Genomic DNA, 24,877 nt, shown 5'->3' on the forward strand with positions numbered 1-24,877 from the left:
ATCTATCAAATACTTGTTAATACTTAACATTTATAAACTTTTACATCTAGAAAACTATTGGAAAAATTGAACTTCAGAGAATTATTTAGAGAACTTAATAAACAGATTACAAAGCAGATTTAACAGTTACTTATTTTTAGCGAAAAGAAAGTCGAATTTCACTCGGCTGAGATGTGAATCCAATTTAGCAAAGACCTAAATCTCGTATTTTCCATATGAATAAAAAGAAACCGATATCACATCAGATGATCTTTTTGTGCATATTACATTAATTTCTGCAATCGCGTAAACATGGTTCTAGGATTACGAGTAGAATAAAAACATAAGATATACATTTCCATATTCTATCTTGAAACTATGTATAATAATTCTGACATCTCGATGATACAAGCATTTACGTGACACCCCACTAACACTTTGGTATGGTATTAGCTTTTTCAATAAAATACTTTATTCTTCTGTTTTACTTAACTCACATATATTTATAGTTATAGTTAACTCATTCCTTACCTTTAAATTTCGCGCACTTATGCTAGAACCAATCGACAATGCAGCAGTTGCGGCACCAATGTGTCACGTGATCACAGCTCTTCCGCAAAGCGCTTCACTTATGATATGGCGGGCACGCGCCACACGGTGGTGCATGATCTAGAAGGATAAAAATTCGAGGCAGGCGACACATCGAATGTGTCCTCTTTTATAACCTCTAAATCTGTATTTTCGTACTTGTATCTTCGCGAGACGATACGAAGCGGCAAGCTATTTCCCTGGCCTTTCTTGAAATCTGCACAGCCGGTCGATCGTTCATTTACAAGAGGTTTACCCCAAAAATCGGTGAGAAGTTATTTTCTTGTAGACCTCCAAAACCTTGGCTTTGCTAAGAGTTTCAGGAGCGAGAAGGAGAAGGAGAAGGAGAAGGGGGTAGTAACATTATCAGCAACAGATGCTGCTTGGGCAAAAGACCGTCAATACCGCGTCAATATCACGCCCTAGTCCAAAACAATAATCGAAATCGATATCCTTTAAATTCGCCATAGACTAACGGTGCTCCACGTGCCTCCATGGGAGAGATTCACAATTTTTACAAAATTTAACGCATAATCTGAATCGCTATGCCACCAGAAAAAGAAGTTACATTTTATGACACATAAGCTTACAGTGTTTCTCGTGCTACAATATTATCTCAGACTATCTTGATTTTAAAAAATATTTGTTTAATTTTACAGTAAGACTGAAATATATCATTTAAAGACAAAAATATGAAATGTTCAGAACTATGTTGTTTTTTTTATAACAGAAGAGAGATAGACTTTACATGTTGTGATGCTCTTATAATTTTGCAGTTAATCTTATATAAATTGTCTTGTATATGCATCAATGTTTTAAGGGTTGATAAATATGATAGGAAAATCTCAATCAAAAAGACAATGTGTATATATCAATTTCTTATTATGTAGTGCTTACACCATATAAAATATTTTCTTTAATATGTATAATGAGAACAATTTTTTGAGAGAATTAAGCATTGGATGGAAGTTATACAATTTTTTTTGTATTGATTGTCTTGATTTTTAAATTTAATTTTGGTATTTTGATAAAGTTTTCTTCGTAATTGCTAATAAAAAGTAAATTTTTTTTGATAGATAACCACAGGTTATACATCTATAAAGTGTGGGTCATGCAGACCACTTGCAGAGTAATGTAATGAATAACTGTGGGAACTCTAATACTAGCACGAGGCTACGTGGTTCCAAGTGCACCGAGACTCAAGACGAGTCTGTAAATCAAGGAGGGGATATAGAGAAAGAAGACAGTGGCGTGATAAGTGGTTACAGTGTAAATGACCTTAATGTATCGCGCAGTACCCTGGTCATTTGTCAGCGAAACTCCAATTACTCGTCAGACCACGGATTTGCTAGATTTAAATCAAGGTGTATTTTTTTCTTTATCTTTTTATTATTTACTAATTATTCTTTCTTATCACAAAATTCCTAATGAGTTAAGAATAATAATTAAAATATTTGCAATAGACTCAGTGGTATTCCAAGAAATGAATTTCGAATGGCACGTGGTGGTAGCTCTGCAGATCGTGCCAGAGGTGGAATACGTGGCAGAGCTTTTAAAAAGACCCTCAACGATCGTGAGTCAAATTCAGAGTCTATCCATCACTCTACATCTAGACCCAAGTTTCAAGAATCGTTGAAAAATCATGAGAATGCGCAGGGCAAATACTACGATGATAAAAGAATAAATGGTAATTTATCACAAGGATATGTATATTTGTGTGTGTGTGTGTGTGTATTCTATACGAATTTTGCTCCTTAAAGAGACCTACTTTTATTTCAGAGGACTCGAAGATTTCCAAGCTTTTGCGGCGATTGTGTCGCGAAGATGATTACGATCATCTCATGGTGCTTTGCAAGCAAGTGCAGGAAAGTATCGTCGCACCTGAAAATCAACGATTCATACGACGAAATTTGGAAAATATTTGTGAAAGTCTGTTAGATTTTTTACACTCTGGTCCTGGTCAGGAGGCAAGACAACAGATTGCAAAATGTTTGGGTCGAATTGGATACGTAGTGGAACAAGATTTTAAAAGGTATGCGTAATGAAGCGATATGAGAGAAATAGAGAATATATGTGAAAAATATTCTTTATTATACGCGTGTACACGTCTGTGATTTAATATAACAAAATGTATTTTTAAAAAGACAAAACTTGTATATATCTTTATATATCTAGGTATATAGACTGGATCTTCAGCAAATACTTATTGGAACATAAAGATGATGTGAAATGTCTATTAATCAAATCACTTATTGAGACGCTTAAGATGGACCCTGAAATGTCTAAATTGAAAGAATTTGCCGTGGTAAATAATTCCTTTTACATTAAGAATCAATATTTTATATTTTATATTAAATGCTCTTTTAACTTTTGCTTTTGTATATCAATGTAATAAGAAACTAATTATTATGTGTTCGCGCATTACAGCCAATAATGTCTCAATTACAATCAATATTGGAAAATGTTGATAGAGCAGATTTACTAGTGGTAACTGTGGATGCTATATTACTCATCATAGATTCCTATCCAGAGACGTTTACGACCCATTTCCGCGATACCGTGGACATACTTGTGGGTTGGCACATCGATTCCACGCAACAAAAGTCAGTTGTCGTTTATGCGAGTCGATGTTTACAAAAGTTGCGTTCATTCTGGATAGCGGATATGCAGTTTACTCTGACGTTATTAGGCCAATTCTTGGAAGATATGGAGAGTTACGATGAGGAATTGAATTTGCCCGATTCTGGACGTACTTCGCCCGGCGACGATGGATCCCCAACACCGAGAGAATGTATCCTGCGAATCACGTCATTAATATCTGTCTTCAATACAGTAACCAAGAGCATAGCCGAACATTTAAATCCAAATCTTGCACCTAACGTACAGTGGTCTTTTCTAACAAATTGTCTGTCCAAGATGCTCAAGACCGTTGTCAAAGCGATCGAATTGGAAGAAGAGAATGATACTTGGCCCAAAACATCCAATAACACGGAAAACTTGGTCAGATACGTAAGAAATGTGAGTTCGTCGGAAAAACATGTCGAGATGCTTTCCAAACATTTCAATAAAGACGAGATTACCGAGGAAAACCTTATTAAGATGATCAAATCCCTTACTTTAAATAAGAAAGTTGATAAGAAAAATTTCAAGATAGGTTCTGATAAAGGAAATGCTCTGTCCAAGGAGAAAGGGCAATTGTTGATGAATGTATTGAGATCAATGGAACCTAGAGACAAACAGATAGAAAACTTGGCGGAAGAAAAGGAAGAATTGATCGTAGTCGCGAATGAATGCGCCTTCTTGCTTCTCGGATATCTTCAGAGCCGTGTAGCAAAAAATCACGATCTTCTTTATAAATTTATCCAACTTCAATTACAGAGAGTCAATATTTTTTGGGACGATACTATTATTTCGATGTTGACTATCATATCGAAAATAATAAAAGAAGTGTCCGCGAACCTGCCACTGGAGTTAGTACACATATTACTCGGCAAGAATTCAACGCTGCTGAAATTGAGATTCCGAAATTCCATTTCTATTCAAAATGCGAGTCTGGGAGTATATCACAGTCTTCTAAGCCTGAAAAATATTCCATTACTGCAAGAATCTTATCGCTATATACTAGCGGATTTGGAGATCGCTTACAGGCTCATACTACCCAACATGGACATCTTGGTTGACAATCCATTAAATGATTTGAAATACAGTAAAAGTGACGTTGAGATTGTAGTTACGTTTATCCTATGTGCACTTTCGGACATAGGTGAGTACAGGTCTTATCACCGATCTAGTCGACAATTTCAAGAACTATTGAAAACAGTTGCAATTAATGCATTTTTTAACATCTTTTTAGCAAACGCAAGTAATTCGATTATTGGAATGTGGGCTCTTAAACCAAGTATCTTGGAACTTGTCGCAGTCAAGTTAAAACCATACGATACTGCACTATCTTCGGCGAGTCCGTTTTTACAATATAACATTCTGTATTTGCTTTACGCACATTGTTCCAGGTAAAATCTCAATCCTTTCTTTTGATAGTTGTGCAACATAACAACAAATATAAAATTTCAACGATAACACTTGTACATATGCGTGCGTTTGTGTGTTAACAGGTACAATCACTTTGTTCCAAGTTCCAGTTTGATAACAGGTACCACCGCTTGTCGCCCGATGGACATGTTTCCTGGGACTTTGGATGTACCAGCGACATCACCATCCAGTGGTCATCTGTCTATAATTCTCAATTTGATAGCAAAGACGTACAACAAGAATACACCTGCATGCACCTTGCTTCTTTTGTCCACTTGGTTGCAAGAGATTTGTGTACAGTCTGAAAAATACATTGGGATCTTGAGTGAAACTCAGGAGTGCCAAAATATCATTTCGTGTTTAATCAATTGCGGTGCTACAACCAATGACGACGTTGCGAGCGCGGCGTGCAATCTCTTGGAAATATTAGTGACCGCGAAGAATGTGGTATGGAAGCAAGAGATCTACTCAAGTATCGTCGATTTAGCAACGTTGCATTTGACCTCTTGTAACAAAACCATTCGCGAAAAGTACGGCGCGCTGCTAATGTGTATGCCCATTAATATTGTTATACCGAAATTAAACAAACAGCATTTATTCTCAGATACCAAGGTAAGTTTCAGCTTTCTGAATGAGGTCGTATGGAATGAATGGACTATGTAATACCTTTATATCTCATTTCATGTTGTGTCGAATGCCACAGAAGGTACGAGAAATCGTGACCTATTCGACAGAATCATTGATTCTTGCTCAAAGATTGCACATGCGAGGTAACAACAATGGAGAATTGTTGGCGCAACATTTTAAAACGTACATGGCGTTTCTTTTACAAGAACATTATCTCGACGCATCCGGGTTGTCGGAGATATTTACTTTGTGTTGGCCTGCCATGTAAGTGAGCTTCTTTAGAACTAAGATCGTTTTCATTCTCGAAATATTATAAAGTGCAGTTGATATATTTATGCGAAATCTTTTTATGCGCAGACCGGAAAATGGGACTACAGCGAGGATGTATGATTTGGCACTGGCAAATTGTACATTCCTGTTTTTTTGGAGCGGTTTTGAAGCGGCGCAACACTGCGTCCTCAACAAGCTTCGTACTTCTCTGGGGAAGCCGCAGGAAACGTTTACGTCGATCGAGAGTGCCCTGAAAATTCTGGCTCGTGAGATATCGTGCCATAATGGAATGGAGAAGGACATGATGAAAAAGGAGAGACTGGGATTAGATCACATCTTGCACGAGCACACGCGGGTGCGACTCTTGGTCGAATTTCTGGAACATCTGGAAAGAGTAATTCACAATGCGGCTGACGGTTGCGCGATGGCGCTCTTGCCATTGTCAAAACCAGTTAGGACCTTCTTTCACACAAACAAGTCAACATGCAAGGAATGGCTAAATCGTATACGATTGGCCCTGTGCGTGGTCTCGTTACACTCGGGCTTGGCAACGAGTGCGCTGCGAAACGGCCAGAGGTTACTCGAGGATTTGTGCAATGTTGATAATACGCAAGGCATTGAATTTGAGAGGGCAACTCTGTGGACGGCACAGGCGATGGTCACGCTCGGCGAAGCGGAAGCGTTACAAGGTCTTTACGTGTACACCAAGAGCAAGGACAGACATTTTCCGTGGCTGAAGGCGGCGATGGAGGAGGCCGCCGGACGTTACGAGTCAGCGGCGGATGTCTACAGGCAGATGATCGACGAACACAGCGCTCGTGTCGTTAAACCAAACGACGACGAAAATCGCAGACTCGAGAGTGACAATCAGGTACTAGGCTTCTGTATGCAAAGGCTCTCCAATTGTTATAAATCGGTCAACGATTGGTCCGGATTAGTCGAGTGGAAATCACAGGAAACAGAGATGCTGCGGCAAGATGATTATACCATCCTGAGAAGGCAAATGACGGAAAATATCGTTCCGCAACAGGCAGATTGCCTGAAAAAATTCGAGAAAGGTGAATTGATTTCATTGGACGAATTAACCAATTGGAATTTACTGGACGAGGAGAAGAAAAGTAATTGGAGCTGCGCGAAACAATTGGTTGCGTGTAGCAATAGTTTGACGAATATTGCACTGAGGCTTCACTTCAATGAATTCGATGACTCGTTTGACGAAAGTGTTATCGAGAAGTGCCAAAAAGTTGCGGCCAAGATAATGCAGGACGGATTACGAAATGTACCGTCGGAGTATCTCAGCGACGCTATATTGCTCCAGTATTCCGCGACGGGGCTGAAGAATTTATCGCGCGGCAAGAAGGACAGGAATATTTTCGAGTTGTACAAAATCGATAAAGTCAATAATATAAATTCGAACATTTTGACGCAGATTTTGTGGTGGTCCGAGTATCTGGATCAAGCATGCGACAGTAGCTCTTCCGCGGAAGTGGACAATTTACGATTACACGTCGTCAGAACAGCCAGGAAAGAGGGTAACTTTAATTTAGCGAAACGAGAGATAATTAAATATTTGAAGTCGGAGCGAGACTCGATCCGACTGCAAATTCCGATTGCTTGCACTTTTACCGAAATCACGAGCAGTATGCTAAACAACGGGTCTGTTGACGTGAAATGGACCAAGAGTAGTATGAGGGCCTTCAGGGAATTATCGAAATTACTTTATGACATGGAGAACACGAACGAGGCATTGAGAATGTGCTGCGTGACTGCGTTGGGAATTTCGCGTGCGATAGTTAGTGGCGAGCAATCCGCCGATTTACGAGAAACAGGAACCAAGCTCTTGCTCACGCTGGCCAAGTGGATACAGCAGGACACAAATGTGAACGAGAACCCCCAGCTGGAGGAATTGCTCAGATTCGAAGCCATGCACAATGATGGCTTAATGGACAAGCTATTTGGCGAGACAATCGATCTGATTCCCAAGTCGGACATGATAATCGGTAAATTGATGCAACTCGGTGTGAATCAATGTCCAGATCTGCCGCGCGCCTGGTCCAGCTTCGCTGCTTGGTGCTATAAGTGGGGCCGGAAAATCGTGGACAACTCCAATTCTGGCCAACTGACGGATACCGATCGTATAAACATACAGTCCTTACTGCCGATAGATATAGCCGAGGCCGACCTCGACACCGTATTCTCTATATTGAGTCAAAACAAAACCATACCCGAGGATGAGGGCGATATCGATACGAACGACATAAACACATCCGACATGATAGAGAGTCAATTGAGGAACGTGTCGGTCTTAAACCACGCCAGCAATGAACATCTCGGTATGTTGGTCGACATCTGGCGACAGGCGCAGAAGAGGATCTATTCGTATTACGAACTTTCGGCGAACGCGTACTTCAAGTACTTGCAATTGGCGAATAACGACAGCAACGAGTGCGACACCATCACGGCGACCTTGAGACTATTGCGACTCGTGGTGAAGCATGCTTTGGAGTTGCAAAATGTTCTCGAGGCCGGTCTTTCGACAACCCCGACCGCGCCATGGAAGGAAATTATACCGCAATTATTCTCGAGGCTTAGTCATCCCGAAGCTTATGTGAGGACACAGGTGTCTGAGCTATTGTGCCGAGTGGCAGAGAATTCACCGCATTTGATCACGTTCCCAGCCGTGGTAGGTGCGGTATCCGGAAGCCAGAAAAAGATCTACGACAAGATCCGAGTTTATGAGAAGCCAGATAACGATAATAATTTGCAGAATGATATAGACATGAACGCTGCTATGGAGGAGCAAGAAGAAGAAGACGGACGACAGCGGCGGCAGCAGCAGCAGGAAGAAGAGGGGAGGAGAGAGGACGATGACGAGGAGGAAGAAGAGGAGGAGGAGGAGGAGGAGGAGGAGGGGGAGGAGGAGGAGGAGGAAAACGAAAACGAAGAGATGGCAACGGAAACGATAACCGTATACAATGACGATCACGAGAGTTTTATGGATTCTTATTTCTCACAGTTGGTCGATTGTCTCTCTAATCGTATCCAGGATTCAGTGGTCCAAGTAAAGGTGCTAGTGAAGGAACTCCGACGAATTACGTTGCTGTGGGATGAACTGTGGCTAGCAACGTTGTGCCAACATCACGCGGAAATTACCAAACGTTTCGAGCAGTTGGAGATGGAGATTCAGCGAGTACAGGACAATATTTGGCTTACGCCCGAAGAGAAGGCTAAATTGATCGCGGAAAAGCATAGGATTATTTTGAAACCGATTACATTTATATTGGAGAATCTGCTAGCTATGACATCTGTACCTACCGAGACGCCGCATGAGAAAAGCTTTCAGGAGAAATTTGGTGCATCCATCGAGGAGGTGATAAATCGACTCAACAATCCCAAGAATCCGGCAAAGCCTCAAGTGGCCAGTTTGGCCTTGAAACACTTGGAAAGCAAATTGGCGCAACGCGTGCATCGACGAGCCGCTTATTCTTTGTCAATGATGGATATCAGTCCTGTCCTGGCCAATCTGAAGGACACTTGCATTGCCATGCCGGGCGTCGCTACTATGGGCGCCGATAACAGGATAGTCACCATTATGTCGGTGGACAATAATGTTCAGATTCTACCGACGAAAACAAAACCTAAAAAGCTCATGTTCCACGGGTCCGACGGTCACGTATACACGTACTTATTTAAAGGATTGGAAGACTTGCATCTGGACGAGAGAATAATGCAATTCTTGAGCATATGTAACACTATGATGTCGAAGAACAGCGATACTAAGGTCTATAGGGCGCGCCACTATTCGGTGATCCCGTTGGGTCCTAGATCTGGTCTCATTCAGTGGGTCGACGGCGTGACGCCATTGTTCATACTTTACAAGCGATGGCAACAACGTGAATGTGCCGTGACCAGTAAAACCGCTGGTGGCAATTCTACGATTATGCGACCATCCGAGTTGTTTTACAATAAACTGACACCGTTGCTAAAGGAGTGCGGAATCGGTTTAGAAAATCGGAAGGAGTGGCCTATTCACGTGCTGAAAAAAGTATTGGAGGAATTAATGAGGGAGACTCCGAAGGATCTACTGGCGAAGTTAGTTGCATATAATTGTTAAAAAAAAACAGCGTATTTTTTAACTGGATTTTTTAAAGTATTTTTTCTCTGTATTTTTTCCATTTTTTTTGTCTTTCTTACCTTTTTATGTACATTGCAGAGAAATTTGGTGCAACAGCATCAATGCTGGCAGCTGGTGGCAAGCTACCAAGAACTATTCATATTCCGTTGCGGTAATGTCCATCATTGGTTACATCATAGGTCTAGGCGATAGACATTTGGACAATGTTCTCGTCGACCTTAACACCGGCGAAGTTGTGCACATTGATTACAATGTCTGCTTTGAAAAAGGAAAAACTCTACGTGTTCCGGAAAAAGTGCCATTCCGCATGACGCCAAATATCAAAACGGCTCTAGGAGTAACCGGAGTCGAGGTAGGTTTTTTCTTAATCAAAGTTTTCTTTTTTCTCCACTGAGAACGGAAAAATAACATGGTTTCTAATTTTAGTGGCACCTTTTTATATGTACTAAGGTAGTTCGTATTTTTATTAGGACTTTTTTAATTCTAAAAAAATTTAATTACGATTGAAATTTTTAATAATTACATCGCTTTTTCAAATTTACTTGCATTTTTTAATTTTGCATTTTGTTTTAATTTTGCATCATATGAGTATATTTTTTAATTGCGGTTCTTTATAAATGTATTTTCGTTTTATAATTTTTTTATTGAGAGAGAGAGAGAAAGAGTATTCTTAGAGATAAATACAGATGTTAAAATTCAGAAAAACAGGACATTTTATAATTCTTCACTCCATTAGATAATTTTTAATTTTGAATATGAATGGAATTTATAAAATGGTGTTTTCCATTCTGTTTTCTTCAATGTGATCAGATTGAAAAACGGGTAAACATCTATGCGAATTGTTGCTTCCATTTATATGGCCATCTTGTACGTCTGCCTGGCCTTTTAGTTCGCGTTGTTTTTCCAAGTACATTTTGAAGCTCGAGTTGAAATTGTCATTTGGCGATTTAAAATGTAAAATTTTTTGAAAAGCCTTGCGAAAATTGGTATTTTTCCACGCGTATATGAAGGGATTCATTCCGCTGTTGGCAATGGCCAATGCAAACGTAGATTTGTACCATATTGTCATCGAGTTTGTCCTCCAACCAAAGGTTCGCATGCACGCCACGACAAAATACGGGAACCAGCAGATTGAAAAACATCCCAGTATCAGCAACACCACCTAATTTAAAAATCAATATTAATATCGTTACTCATTGATCGCGCTACACTCGCTACATTTGAAATACGTCTTCGCCTATAATTTTCTATTACATCCTATGCTTTAAAACACTATACGCACACTGTACCTGTACGCTTTTGCGATCGTTTTTCTCAGCGATGTTTGGGACAATACTAAGGTTCATGCGTCGCGCGTGCATGTGCGCTTCTCTCCAGATTTTCCAATATAGCAGAAACATTGCTATCCAACTGAGAAAAAATGCCGGCATCTGTATAGCCACTATGTAGAATCTATCAAAATTATTTTGTTGTTAATTGATAATGATATTTCAGTCGCAGTTGAAGCTATTTTGAGATAACGAACTGATCGTTCGAAAAATAACTAATGGAAATTACCGTGAACGTGACGTAATATTGCACGTGTAATAAAAATACATCGCACGTAATGGCGATTGATTGTAATTGATGGGAAACAACGATAAGAGAGAAAATCGTGGATAGGATAATATACGATAGATGTAGTACCTCGGCAATACCGTTTCCAATTCGCACGTCTGCGAAGTATCGAAACAATTCCAATATATCGGAATCGATGACACGGCCATAGTGCATATCCAAGCAATGACTATAATCAGCAGGACGCGCCGCTTAGTCGCGTACACGTTATAGCTCAACGGATGTACGATAGCGACGTATCGGTCTATGGCGATCACTATCAGATTGTATATGCTCCCGCCGCACGCCAAGCTGAACATTACGAAGCGCGAGATGCACACCGATTTGTTTTGGTGTAACGTGCTGTCCACGTAAAACGCTAAATGATATGGAAGCGTTACGCCCACCATAAGATCCGACACGGCTAGGTTTAAGATAAAATAATTTGATACGACATTTCGGAGCCTGCGAGCCCACATGATGGCCAATATTGTGAGAACGTTTCCCAAAACGATCGCAACCAACAAAAAGCAGTCCATCAGAATCCAAAACACGTGGCTATCTTGTTCCTTGTTTGCGGCGCTGTCTGTTACTGAGACATTTGTCTCAGGAACGTTGCACTCTTTTAGATTCATACTTCTGAAAACATTATAACTTTCAATTGTAGAATTAGAAAAGCCTGCTTAAATTTAAACAAGTTGTTTTAAACGGGCTACAAGATATCCCTTTTGATATTTGATTAAAATTTATTGATTTAAAATATTGAAAATGCTTAAAAACTATATGAGCAACACTAAATAAATGTGAAGCTATTTCAGCAGTAAGAAATCTTGCACTTGAATTATATGATATTTAATTATTTAGTTATTTACAAACTGAGTATTCGTAACACTTGATACAGTCGTGACTATTTGTATGTCTTACGAGTCGGCTATTTGTCGTTTTTCATTTTGCATTGTGTACCGTAATGCAAAATAATAAAAAAAGCATCAAAATAATTTTTAAGCATAAGACATACATGATACGTGAAAACGGTGAACCAACTAATACTGCTAATATGACTTACCTTCCGCACGCACACGTACACACATACACACAGAAAGAAACGGGTTTTCGAGGATACTCTGCGAAATGCCAAGATACACATCGAATCACGCATCACGTAGATTACGTAAACCTATGAAATCTACGTTGGAAATGTTTCAGTTAATTTTTCCACGATTACAAGGTGCTGGGAAAATGATAATTTACCTTTCTCTCGTTCGTTTTTGTCACTTTTTCAAGTAACAAGGTCGCGGATCAAGTTGACGAGAACAACTTGCGATGCAACAACATTCGCAATGTGTGAGGAGAATAGATCGATACGAAACGATTCGGTTTGGCTGATACGGTACATTGTGCTGCTATCCGTGCTTTGTTCGGAAGTGCTTTTACTTATCTACTCATCTGGTGGTTCCCCTCGCAAAAAGTGCTGCAACTATCAGCTGCGCTATCAGCTGCTCGTTTGCGATCGAAAAAGGTCGCAGAAAGCTCTCTTATGCGAAACGAACGCAATCATGAATGATAGTCATTATTCACCTAGCTATGAATAGTAATAATAACAATAATAATAATGACAGATATCACATTGCTATTTATGTGTGGTAGGGTATATTTAGGTTTGCTTCCGAGCATACTCTAAGAGTGATGCGCAGAGGCCGCGAGACACTTCTCACCTTACTGGAGGCGTTCGTCTACGATCCTTTGGTGGATTGGCGGGCGGGTGCGGATACCAGCATAGCGAGTTACGGCGCTTGCCAGGCCAGAGCGAGATGCACCGGCGTTGGACGGAAACAACTCGAGCAGGAGCTCACGCGTGCAATGTTTGCAGTAAGAACGGCGGAGATGCGCACCGAGTGGCTGACTAATCGGTAAGAGAACAACGAGACGCACACATTTCACACAGAAAATATTATTTCTATCTCTATCTTGTATTATTAAATAAAATAATATTTCCATCCATTATATTTATTATATTATCTTGTATTATCTATAATATATGTTACGTAAAGTAAGAAGCTTCTCGGCTTAATGAACAAAAGTCGACGTATTTACAATCTCTCGTATCATTAATTTTAATCATTTTATTTATAATCGTATACTCATTAGAGAAAATAGAAATCAGTTGCAAACAACTTATTTTTTGTGGGATGAAATTGCAGAGACGAATTGGCTAAAACCTTGCCGTTGCTGTGCCATCATCTAAATTGTTGGATTGAGGCTACCGAGGCATCGCGTCAATGTCAGGATTTACTGCAGGACCGACATCAACAGCTCGCATTAGTGAAAGAGGCGCAGGCGATGGGTCGGAATCACACGTTATATTCGGTAGTGAAGCGATACAATTCGTTCAAACGAGCGCGGGACTCTCACGAGAAAGCAAAAGCAGGTCTGAGGGAGAAGATAGACGAGTGTGAGAAACAGATTAATGTGCACAATGTGAGTAATGTACACAATCTGTTCGAGTGCAAACGTCAAAGCTCTTAACACCACTTTCATTTTCGCATTTTTAATGCGTTTAACACGTTATCGACTATTTATCGTAATCTCCTGATTATTGATATTTCAGATCGCGTTGGCTGCAGTGCGAGGACCTCAGCTAGGACAATGGCTAGCAGAATTGGGAAGCTTGACCAATCAACAGGATCACGTAGTGTTCGATCTTGTGAAGGAATTCCTACAGAACGCCGGACAAAGTCAGATGATTGTGCAATGCGAGCAGTCGGAGAACGAACTGACGCAACTAGCCACCGATCAGGCCTTCTCCATAAGCAAATGCTTAGAGCTGTTGAATCAGTATTCCGCCATCTGCAGTTTGTACCCTCTCAGCAGCCTGTCGCATCATCGTACCGTGCTTTATCATGCTTGGGCGAACGAACTGTTGGCCTCAGGTACCGTTGAGACGTGCCACGAGGTCATGGCGCGGTTCGAAGCGAGTCTAAATCCAATCAATCCTAACAATCCGCAAGTTCAACAGATAATAACATTCTCCTATCAATTGGAGGCCATCTTGAACGAGTATAGCGAGAGATATAAAAAGATTTACGAGAGGACGGTATCCGAAGGTTTACCGGAAGCTGGTAATAGAATCGAGAAGGCGTACACAGAGTCAAGGACGCAAATTACGGGATTTCTCCGACGAGAGAAGGGTGCGGAAAGAGCGCTCGAATGTGTCAATGTTACCGCGCTGTGTGCCTTGAATCAGAGATATTTGATGATGGAGGGCGCTGCCAAGTGCGCCGGAGATTGCTTAGTAGATCTTACTTCTCGCGAGGGGGACTGGTTCCTGGACGAAATGCGTCTGATGTCGTCGTTGATCGCAGAGTTAGTTACGTTGATACCGGAAAATCACAAGACCAACAACGATCCCAAGATCGCGCTTATCCTCAAATGCCTCAAGAGTGCCGATTGTATCTATAAGGGTTTGCAGGAACTCAACTACAACTTTCAGACCATTATATTGCCGGAAGCGATCAAGACCATTGTCACGGAGGAACCGAGTGTTATGCGAATGATAAGCGAGCTCGGTGAGATTATAATACTGACCGGAATACCCCTTGGTGATATATTGGCGCAACTCGAGATGCATCTCCGATTCACCGTAATGGAGATGGAAAGCCCGCATGCGGTAGTACAGAATATAGTGATGAACATGAGATTACGATTCGAGGCGTTATTGTCGCGACAGGCGGAAGTTCAGGATTTTAACCAAGAGGAAACTTTGACGCCGGGTCAGATGTTGTTGATGGGTTTTAACGGTCTGTTTGAAAAATTGCAAATGGAAGGTAACGCTTTAGTGGCTACCCTGAGTTCCTTGGACATTCCGATGAATTGGAAGAAAATCGATCAAATACGCGAGGCCAAAGAGATGTCGGCGCCCATTTTCAACAAAGCGGCCCGACAAGTTCTCGAAGACATATTCCTGATCAAGAGATTGCATACTATACAAGAATTTTTTATGATGTGCAGAGATATTGCTACCGCATTTAAGGGTGGGTTGGCGAATGTATACGATGACGAACGGCTCAACAAACCCGTCCGTGTGTTCACGGCCGATTATGTTTCGAGGCAATTGCTCGGCGTGACGTCGCAAACGTTGGGGATTGCCTTGTGTTTTTTGCTGCAGCGAATGGGCCTGAATGTAACCACTGAGATCGAACAAAGAGACATTGGAGCAGAGAGCAAAGTTTCGCTGGAGGAGCTCTGTCGGAAGATGGTAGACCTGTGCTTGAAAAAGGGCTTGTTCTCAACCTCGGTCTTGACGCAAGCAGGCGCGTTGAGTAGTACTTTGGAAAGCGCTTGGCGACGGAAACAGGCTGCTAGATTAGCGCAGCAGAGCGCCGAGGTAGCCAGAGTCAGTCTTCAGAGACTTCAACTTCAACAGACAGCTTATCATTGGTTACACGAGGATATTCTAATAATGAGACCCAATATCAGTCCAATTAATCCAATGAATCCAATGAATCCGATGCATCCTATGAACCGTCTAAGTGAGTTCTTTGACCGAGGTCACTTTTGCAAATTTTTACAACTTATTTGCTTTTCGATTTAAGGAATTAAAATTACATATTTAAAATTCTCTCTCTCTCTCTCTCTCTCTCTCTCTCTCTCTCTCTCCCCCCCCCCTCTCTCTCCCCCCCCCTCTCTCTCTCTCTCTCTCTCTCTCTCTCTCTCTCTCTCTCTCTCTCTCTCTCTCTCTCTCTCTCTCTCTCTCTCTCTCTCTCTCTCTCTCTCTCTCTCTCTCTCTCTCTCTCTCTCTCTCTCTCTCTTGCTCCCGCTCTTTTTCTATATCGGTTGTCTATCTATTTTGACAAAGTCTGAAATAATTTCCTCATTGTTTTTTAGATCGCTCTACCTTTATGCTAGAGTTACGAAAAAAGGCAGCGAAACTGTCCAATTTGCAGTCGCGAGTGTGCGAGGCACGCGAACAACAACAAAATCTTGTTTCGAGTGCTATACAACGTCTTAAATGGGCTGCCGGCGCCAATCCAGCACTTGGTGAAGTCATGTCTGCATTTGACAACGCGGTATTGTCATCTTGCGATAAGTTGACTAGACAACACAATCTAGCCGTAATGGTAGTGAACACATGCAATTCTATATTGCACTACGAGGCCTTGAGGACCAGGACGTCGGAGAGTGTAACGCATGATGCCAATCTGGCGAAATTGATCAAGCATTGGGAGGAAAGTTGCGTGCTAACGTGCAACCTTAACATCACTGTTTCCATGATAGAGGAAAGTCTTGTACAGCTGCTACAGCTGGAAAACAATGTGGACACCACGTGGTTGAAGCAGGCTGAGAAAATCGTGTCCGAAGTAATAATCGACACTCAGAAGAAGCTGCAGGAGAAACAAGAAGCTCTTTTCACGGCCGAAGATTATTTGAGAGAACGAGTAATGAATCTGCAGAACGTACTCGCCGAGCATCACCGATTAATGTCGGACATTCGAGCATTGCTAAAAACAATGGCCAAGCAAGAGAACATTGATGGTCTACAGGACTTTCTCTTCGCCTATCGATCCTTTACGGAGAACATTTCGGCGATAGTGAAGGAATTAGAGTCCGAGAATTTCGACTCGGCTCGTGGTATGATGATGAAAAAAGAATTGGAGGCGATAGCGATTAAAGTGCCCAGCCTGTACAATCGATTGCTGGAGTTTGCGAGTGAGCGCAACCTGAATTTGGTCAAACCCGCAAGCAATCTACCGAAGAAGAGGAGAAAGAAAAAGAAGGGAAAGCTGGTGCGGCAGAACAGCGTATACCTGAGCCCGAAAAAGGGGACATCACTGACTAGAGATCCAACCACGGGTAAAGGTAGGTAGTTAGCTTCCGACAGTACAATTTTCGATCCAGGGATTGCTCACATAATTTTCTTTTCATCCGTTGTTGTAGCCGTGCAAGAGCGGAACGCCTACGCGCTGAACGTGTGGCGCCGCGTGCGTATGAAGCTAGAGGGCCGTGATCCGCAATCGTCACGCAAGTACACTACGGCCGAACAAGTAGAATACGTGATACGTGAAGCGCAGAGCACCGAAAATCTGGCCCTGTTGTACGAGGGCTGGACACCGTGGGTCTGAACGAATGACGGCTGGCGCTCGCGCGCCCCAATGGCTCGACACTCGTCTCACACGGTATTCAAATTCGTACCGTCGTATCTACGTCGTCCTACGTCGCCGTAGGAGGCAAAACACTCCGCTTTCGAAACCAGTTGATGGAGTGTCCGGTAAAAACATCATCCGGGAAATAAGTCGGTTTTACAGCTCGATCGCGATATCGATTCCTCCGGCGCGACAATTGAAAACCCACTGTGCCGAGTGCCGATTCTATACTTTTCTCAAAAATGAGGCTGACGTGCCTGCAATCTATTATATTTGGGGATATCTTTTTATTTTTTTCTTTAAGGGGAATGAGTATATACAATATCGAGCGAGCGCGAATAAATAATATTCTTTTGGAAGCCACGAATTTTTGAGAGAAATGTAGAATCGGTCACGAAGAATCCTTAACGGTGTAGTCGCGAGAAGTTCGGCTGACGATATTGATGAGAAGTCCGATGATGATGATGATGATGATGATGAGGAAGATGATGATGAAAGTCTCGATAACGATCGTTGTCATAAACGGTCACACTGTTAATTTATTATTGATGGCTAACACGAGCTTGCCGTCGCGGCATAATGCTACCATGCCAGAAAAGGAAAGCCTGGCGTTTTAATCGATGCATTTAAATCGATTTGCACCGATGTTACGTTATAACTCTAGATATACGTATGGTGTACACGCGAGCACACTTGACGATTAATTCAGAATCCGAGATTACAAAGGCTGCGGTCCACTTGACGCTACAAATGCTTCGAAGCGTTTGATTGACCAATCAAAACAAAGATTTTTACGAATTGACCAATCAAAGAACGCTTCGAAACGTTTGTAGCGTCAAGTGGACCGTAGCCACAGACATACATTATTGCATTACTTTTTAATCGAGATGAAAAAATAAAACGAACCAACCCCTTTTAACAGAGAGATTAAAAGTAATCTGTTATTATTGAGTTATATGTAATTAAACAATTAAATATCTAAACTCGGCGCATACACGTGCACGTGCGTGTATATTTAAAAAAAAATGAAATAATTTCGCAGAACTATTTATTACCGATTAACGAAACAAAATTATTTCTGTAACGGATACACGCGTGACTTTGAAAGTTTGCCGTTTCGATTCATTTTGAGTTTTATGGCGTTAGCATCGGACGATCTCAGCGAAAGAAGAAATTCATCAGCTTCCTAGCCAACATTGACACTTGACATATTCTCGCTGCTCTCTGACGTCGTATATTTCGCCCAATCATTTTTTAAATATATGCGGTCGCGCGTGATAAGTATTCTCTCACATATTGCAGAAGTAATGTGACAAAGACTCCTTTCTTTCAAACTTTTTTATCGCAAATTTTAAATTATAAATTGCAAATTTAATTTTATATAACTTATTGGATGTTATAGATGATAATACGAAACTGTTACGGAAACAAAAATAGAATCATTTATGGAAACGCAATGAAATTTTATACCTATACAATCTTTGAATTTTGTCTCTAACACAAAATATTTCGACAAATTTTATATAACGAACAATTACTAGTTTGGCGCAAACGGACTTTTTTGTGTAAGGAGAAAGAATGGAGAAAAGAAGATTCATTACTTACCACAAAACATTATGTAATATTTATACAATATAAAATCCATCTCCATTATATTACTTGATGCAATATGCTGAAACTAATATTAATATCATGGAAACAAGCGAAAATATTTTTTGAGTGAGTGCTCGTTACTAATTCATCCGTAAGTATTTCTAATTCTTATTGAAACATTTCAGAATCATTTCCTAGATGAAAAAGTTTGAGAAATTTTATTAGAAAAAAGTCTTGCAAAGCTACAATGTGTTGTAAAATAAGCTACTGTATTACTATTTTCGTAGATGTTGAGATGCTTTGATTTTACATCCAGTCCACTCATTAAAATTAGGGTCTCTCTGCCAGCCATATATCGGAGGTGCAATCACCACCAGGGTATCTATACAAAGATTAATAACACGATATGAAATTTTTTTATTGCACGAGATAAAATAATATTCTCTGGAATGGAAATTTTAAACTTTATATTATATTTAAGGCAGAAATGAATTGAATTTAAGAAATTGGCGTATATAAATGATTTATGAAATTAAATATGTTCAATCTCATTGAAATTAGAAATTAGAATTGATAAAAAGAAAAGAGCTGTAAAGATTATGTGAGTTTGTTCTTGGACAGTAATATAAATAAAATCTGAAATTTATTTCTTTTAATTTATCTTTTTTTTTCTAGTAAACGAAAGGGAAAACAAATGGGGATTCTTGATCTATTGATGCAATAAATTATGGTATTATTATTTCTCACCTCATCTCATGCGCCAATAAAATATCGTTTTTATCGGTGCCAAAATCAACGAGAAATTGATGGTCGAGTTTCATTCCGCCTTTCTCGACATCAATATCAAGCTTCACCATCGTTGATCCATACCTAAATATCACACCGATAATATTATAGCGTATTTAAATATTCCGTTTTATTTGATTTTATGGAAGAAAAGAGAAGGAATGGGATGAAAAAGAAAAGAGATTATACTTACTTGAGAAGATCGGGATAAAATTGTTTGTCCCATGGTTTAAAGATCGACGTAGTCACGTATAAGCGACGTCCATCCAAACTTAACTGCAACATTTGCGGCGCACCATACAATCTACGTTCCTTGATGTAGACGGGATCGGGCTGACCGCTCATTTCCTCGTCTTGCACCACACGCACCTGCGAGTCGCTTAGTATCGATCCTCCTAGAAAGACCTGACCAGTCAATCTTGGGTTTCTTGTATCGGAGATGTCGTATTGTCTAACGTCGCCATGCAACCAATTGGACAGGTACAGATACTTGTCGTCCAGACTCAGCAAAATGTCGGTGATCATACCTAAGAAACAAAGAAAAACTTTCGTAAAGAAAAAAAAAGAGAAAGCTCGCAAGACGTTACATCAATTATGATATTATTGATGAGTACATTTTCTTGTAAAAATTTGAAAGAGAAATTTGCAATTTGTGATAGAAACAATCTTTATTATGTTTGACAATTCGTGATACCCGACATCAGAGGCGCGATCCATCCTTCGACTTTTTTTGGTGACACCTGGATCACCTTTTCGCCTTTCCAATTGTCTTCCTTCTTGTAAAACCGATAAACATTCGACGTTACCGCGCAACCCACGAATCCTTCGGCTGCTAATGGATTATGAAGGAATCTTATTTCAAGTGGGGCGATTCCATCATCTCCTAGATTGATGCTTTGTTTCAGCTTTCGTTCGTTCCACGAGTAAACATTCAAGGTTCTGCCATATATCTCTGCAAAGTTATCAATCATTTAATCACGAAAATTAATAATCGATACTCTACGTATGTCCTCCTTTCCTCCTCTAAATAAAATTAATTCAGGGATAAGTATTTACTGGGATTATGAACATCCTCTGGGATGAATCCCTTCTTAAAGACTCTAGGTGCGCCCCACTCTGTAGCAATGAGCGTATCGTGATACGGTTGGTACCAAAAATCATATCCAAAAGCTGCTCTTTCACGGCCTTTGGTCCACGTGCCTTTCGCTTGAAGGGTCTGCGCATCAATGCAGAAAAATTCGCCCAATCCATCGCCATTAAGATTACCCATGGTAGAGATGAGTATCTCACCTGTTGGTAGACAATGAGAAGTGTGCGGCGTAGATATCCCGTATTTATGCATCTCTTCCGGTTCCACAATCTCAGAAAATAGAATTCCAGATAAGTACACATAAGTATACGAAAAAGAGAACGTCAGATGCGCGCGACGATGATCTTGATACCTTTTTGATCTTGGGCATTTTCTCGTTGCTCGTATCAATTAGGTACACCCGGTCCGACATAAGACAGGGCAACACCAGCGTATCGCGTTTTCGGGGCGATCCATGACAGCTACTACAAATGTTCCAGCCGGAGTGATGTAACTCGTCACCAACAGTCAGCATTCTTAATCTGTGTATTATCTGCGTTTTCAAGTTCCAGATCAGAATTTCAACGAAGGAGTTTAAATTTTTTTGCATTTAATCTACAAAGATTTTAAGGTGATAAAAAGAGGTCATTTACCTGACAGTACGTAGAACTGTCAGGATCTACATCCACCGTGCAGAGGACATCAGCTTTCTCAGGATTCGTATGTATGCCAATGACGTACAGAAGTTTCTCGCGCGGTCCCTCGAGCATCGCCGCTCTCGGACTTGCGTAACCCGGCCCAGAACACGCTACACCCAAGTCCATTATTTTACCACTTATATTGTTAAAAACGAATACAAGATGCCAATAGATATAATATATGATTCTCTATCTAATTCTTAGACTCGCTGTGTTTTATCGTAGTAGTACCTGTAGTACTCTATCGTAATTAAATTTAATGCGATCGAGTACCTTTCTTTTCCGCCATCGCCATCGCGTGATCGGTGCGACGTCGTTTAACGAAGACTGAAGAGTAGCGAAGGAAAACCGCCGCGTGCTTATTCACTTCAATACAAAGTCCGCGAAACCGTCGTCATCGAAGCGTACGGACCTGTTAGTGAGAGCGCATGGAAGGGGGAACTCGCATTTTATCTCTTCCTGTGATTTTGTGACTCTTATAAACTTTGTGAAAAAGTCGTTGCCATCAAAATCACCGTTGCCATTACGTCAAACCGAGGTCGATTGATAACATCACAATCAGAAGACAGCGAGAAAATATCAAAGTTATTTTGGCCACAAGTTATTTCTCGTTGTTACAGTATATGTACGACACAATATCAATGTTACAAAACGAACGGTATCAAAACGTTATCATCGTCAAGTTAACAAGAGATAATTTCATTAGCTGCAAAATAAATGTGTAACGATACCTTAATCGCTAATAATCAACTCAATATATATATATATATATATATATATATATATATATATATATTAAAAAATATATATAAAAGGCAAATGTAGAGTAGACACAAGGTACACATAAACAATTTATTCATATCTTTTTCCAAAGAGAGTTACAAAAATAATTATGTATACAAGATCTCTACTAGGGAGAAAGAGAGAGAAAGAAAAGATCGCATCGCTCTCACGTAAATATGTACCTACATATACAAATAAAAGGAAAGTAAAATTCAAGTAAAAGTACATACAAAGTGACAATAAAGGGAGAATGACGCTGATCTGTATGATAATACTCATAAACGTAAGTATACATACATATATTGAATTATATATTGCGCGTGATGATGTATTAAATCGCTCGAGAGTCAAGATCCATTAAATATGTCGATATTGCGAAATACGCAAAACGTGGTATACCAGATCCACCCGCAAAAAATATTTTAACAACAGCTTTCTCGATAAATTTTTTAAACGGCAAACAAATCTCTTTTAATAACTTTTTTTCGATAAGAAAGATATACTTTCTCGGCACAGATATTTGCTCGCGAATCTGGAAGTCTGTATATTTTGTCATCGGGTAAGCTATAACGCAAATACTTGATACCTATTGTACATTTGACAGATATCGTTTTATGATCTGTCGTTAATAGTAATAATATCGACTGAGATAAGTTGAATTTTTACACAAGATGAGAACTCATAATTTATTATATAAATTATGTAACGATATTAAAAGATGTTAAACACAATTCAACATTTGGCAACTTCACAGACAATTCGATCCTCGCTCTGCTACATACATGCACATAATCATGTTTACACAATATTATTTATGTGATACAGATGACATTACATGGTCACAGTCATGTACTTCATATTCCAAATTTGCTTCGGAATTTCAAACGACAATCACTATTGTAAACGTTAAAGCGTTTTCGTAATCGCGTGGATTTATTAATTGACCCCCTTGAACATCTAATTTACCGTAAGGTGATCGAATCATCTATGATATGTTTCACGCTACGTAACAACAGTATTTGTCAGTAGTAGAAATTTGATTCGCTCATAAACGGATGATTGTCTTACTAAATATGAAATTAATTCGTCCCTTTTATTTACTAGTTCAATACGATTAGATATAAATTAATTAATTAAAAACGACAGTTCGATCGATATCGTTATATTGTCGCGCACATATTATATATGACAAAAAAGCTGCGAAATTTTAATATATCGAATAACGATATCGAACGGTCATTAAGAATTACAGAATCGCACTGCAGGCGTATAAAAATAATTGAAATTGAACAAACAATTGAAAATGTACATATTTCTCAATATATAAAAAGAAACTGCTCATTAAGTAGACATCTATAAAACTTGGGGTATAATTTGATAATAGATATCTATCTAATACTTCTCCCATCACATTATGTTTGGTAAAAAAACAGATACAGATTCTCTCAAATCAGTTATCGATAATTATGCATGATGATAAACCGTTTTCTTCTCTTACTCCTCCTCATTTCGCTTAATTTCTGTCTTCGTTTCTCGTCGAGTAACGAACATATCAAAAGATTCTCCCGATGGAGCGCGACTAGCTGCAGCAAGCGATTCCGCACAATTTCCGTCTGCGAGGCGATGTCATCGAAATCGCTGTCAAGTCTATCCAAGTGGCCGCTAATGTTAGCGATCATATCGATGAGCAGGCCGTCCCGCCTACGCGTTTCCAGCGAAAGTTTTCTGCTGAGCAGAAAAATCGTCAGGCCGATGATTGTTAACACCATTAATCCCAGCAAGCTTTTTTGTATCGATGGCAACGTCATTTCCAAGGAATACCTAAATACATCTCTCATTCTCTCATCGCATCGTCATCTGGTATCATCGATGGCTACTTTATGTGGTATTAGCCACTGCGCAACGTGTGAACTATACAAGGATAGAAATCTGTCGTTTAATTTGATTAATAATGTAATCATCTAACGAAAATTGTTAGAAATTCATCAATGTTTTTCAAAGACCTTTTCATTCAATGGAAATGCATCTATCCACTTAAGATAGACAAATGAGCCATCGCTCCTCGTTATCACAAACTGATTGTAGAGGTAGATAGTTTCTCTTTTTCTCTTTTTTCCATGGTTTTTTCTGGATGATATTCTCCACATTAATCAAAATTTGTTCAAATTATCTAAGATTGAAATACAGAAACTGATAATAACCAAAGCGTGTTTTTCCTTAGCATCGGTCAAACTGAAGGCTACGTTCTTCACTCCGTCTTTTCTTCCCCTTCTCTCTCTCTCTCTCTCTCTCTCTCTCTCTCTCTCTCTCTCTCTCTCTCTCTCTCTCTCTCTCTCTCTCTCTCTCTCTCTCTCTCTCTCTCTCTCTGTTAGGATGCTCTCGGTTTCTGTTCTTTTTTCGGTACAAATGCCTACGGTTTTTATCTATTATTAAAAGCGAGGCGCGGCTGTGCTTCAGCATGCCACCCGTTTTGCTGCTACCTACCGACTGTTCTATCAAACAACGATTGAGATTTATCAAAACTCTTCCGGGTAGATTTTTCCTCCACTGTACTAAATGTGAATGTACTTAAACAGTTGTAATC

General features: G+C 40.0%; 3 protein-coding genes across 7 annotated transcripts; 1 reads left to right on the forward strand and 2 right to left on the reverse strand.

The window, feature by feature from the left end:
- The first annotated feature begins 265 nt into the window (after positions 1–265).
- Positions 266–19,613, forward strand: LOC105834767 (serine/threonine-protein kinase SMG1). The gene is made up of 16 exons (XM_036292435.1): positions 266–834; positions 1,644–1,931; positions 2,031–2,254; positions 2,347–2,599; positions 2,743–2,872; positions 2,995–4,330; positions 4,421–4,577; positions 4,680–5,208; positions 5,300–5,487; positions 5,581–9,585; positions 9,707–9,980; positions 12,872–13,134; positions 13,426–13,702; positions 13,833–15,753; positions 16,109–17,080; positions 17,159–19,613. Exons 2-16 carry the CDS (start codon positions 1,705–1,707, stop codon positions 17,341–17,343), a joined length of 10,941 nt encoding a protein of 3,646 aa, XP_036148328.1. The 5' UTR covers positions 266–834; positions 1,644–1,704; the 3' UTR covers positions 17,344–19,613.
- Positions 10,202–13,076, reverse strand: LOC105834764 (histamine H2 receptor). Of its 5 annotated transcripts, XM_012677462.2 has the most exons (6): positions 12,940–13,076; positions 12,476–12,806; positions 12,291–12,410; positions 11,315–11,863; positions 10,918–11,080; positions 10,202–10,790 (listed from the first exon to the last, which is right to left on the reverse strand). In XM_012677462.2, exons 4-6 carry the CDS (start codon positions 11,857–11,859, stop codon positions 10,395–10,397), a joined length of 1,104 nt encoding a protein of 367 aa, XP_012532916.1. In that variant the 5' UTR covers positions 11,860–11,863; positions 12,291–12,410; positions 12,476–12,806; positions 12,940–13,076; the 3' UTR covers positions 10,202–10,394. The 5 variants fall into 5 exon arrangements, with proteins under 5 accessions (XP_012532916.1, XP_012532917.1, XP_012532915.1 ...); XM_012677463.3 differs by lacking the exon at positions 12,940–13,076 and having other exon boundaries at positions 12,291–12,348; positions 12,476–12,908; XM_012677461.3 differs by lacking the exons at positions 12,291–12,410; positions 12,476–12,806; positions 12,940–13,076 and adding an exon at positions 12,149–12,281.
- On the reverse strand, positions 19,152–22,201 carry LOC105834763 (methanethiol oxidase). The gene is made up of 8 exons (XM_012677460.3): positions 21,784–22,201; positions 21,466–21,620; positions 21,186–21,365; positions 20,800–21,103; positions 20,438–20,695; positions 19,937–20,270; positions 19,705–19,827; positions 19,152–19,339 (listed from the first exon to the last, which is right to left on the reverse strand). Exons 1-8 carry the CDS (start codon positions 21,803–21,805, stop codon positions 19,288–19,290), a joined length of 1,428 nt encoding a protein of 475 aa, XP_012532914.1. The 5' UTR covers positions 21,806–22,201; the 3' UTR covers positions 19,152–19,287.
- Between the last annotated feature and the right edge of the window lie 2,676 nt (positions 22,202–24,877).

The sequence above is a fragment of the Monomorium pharaonis genome, chromosome 9 (genome assembly GCF_013373865.1).
Source record: "Monomorium pharaonis isolate MP-MQ-018 chromosome 9, ASM1337386v2, whole genome shotgun sequence".
In the NCBI taxonomy this organism is placed as follows: domain Eukaryota; kingdom Metazoa; phylum Arthropoda; class Insecta; order Hymenoptera; family Formicidae; genus Monomorium; species Monomorium pharaonis.

Coding starts and splice junctions, on each gene's coding strand:
- LOC105834764 (XM_012677461.3), bottom strand. CDS start 12,180: ATGCAAAATGAAAAACGACAAATAGCCGACTC. Junction 11,864..12,148: donor AAACGACAAATAGCCGACTC/GTAAGACATACA, acceptor TAATGTTTTCAG/AAGTATGAATCTAAAAGAGT. Junction 11,081..11,314: donor TTGGAAACGGTATTGCCGAG/GTACTACATCTA, acceptor TAATTTTGATAG/ATTCTACATAGTGGCTATAC.
- LOC105834767 (XM_036292435.1), top strand. CDS start 1,705: ATGAATAACTGTGGGAACTCTAATACTAGCACGAGGCTACGTGGTTCC. Junction 2,873..2,994: donor AATTGAAAGAATTTGCCGTG/GTAAATAATTCC, acceptor CGCGCATTACAG/CCAATAATGTCTCAATTACA. Junction 17,081..17,158: donor AGATCCAACCACGGGTAAAG/GTAGGTAGTTAG, acceptor CCGTTGTTGTAG/CCGTGCAAGAGCGGAACGCC.
- LOC105834763 (XM_012677460.3), bottom strand. CDS start 21,805: ATGGCGATGGCGGAAAAGAAAG. Junction 21,366..21,465: donor ACAGTTCTACGTACTGTCAG/GTAAATGACCTC, acceptor TTGAAAACGCAG/ATAATACACAGATTAAGAAT. Junction 19,828..19,936: donor TTTTATCCCGATCTTCTCAA/GTAAGTATAATC, acceptor TGTGATATTTAG/GTATGGATCAACGATGGTGA.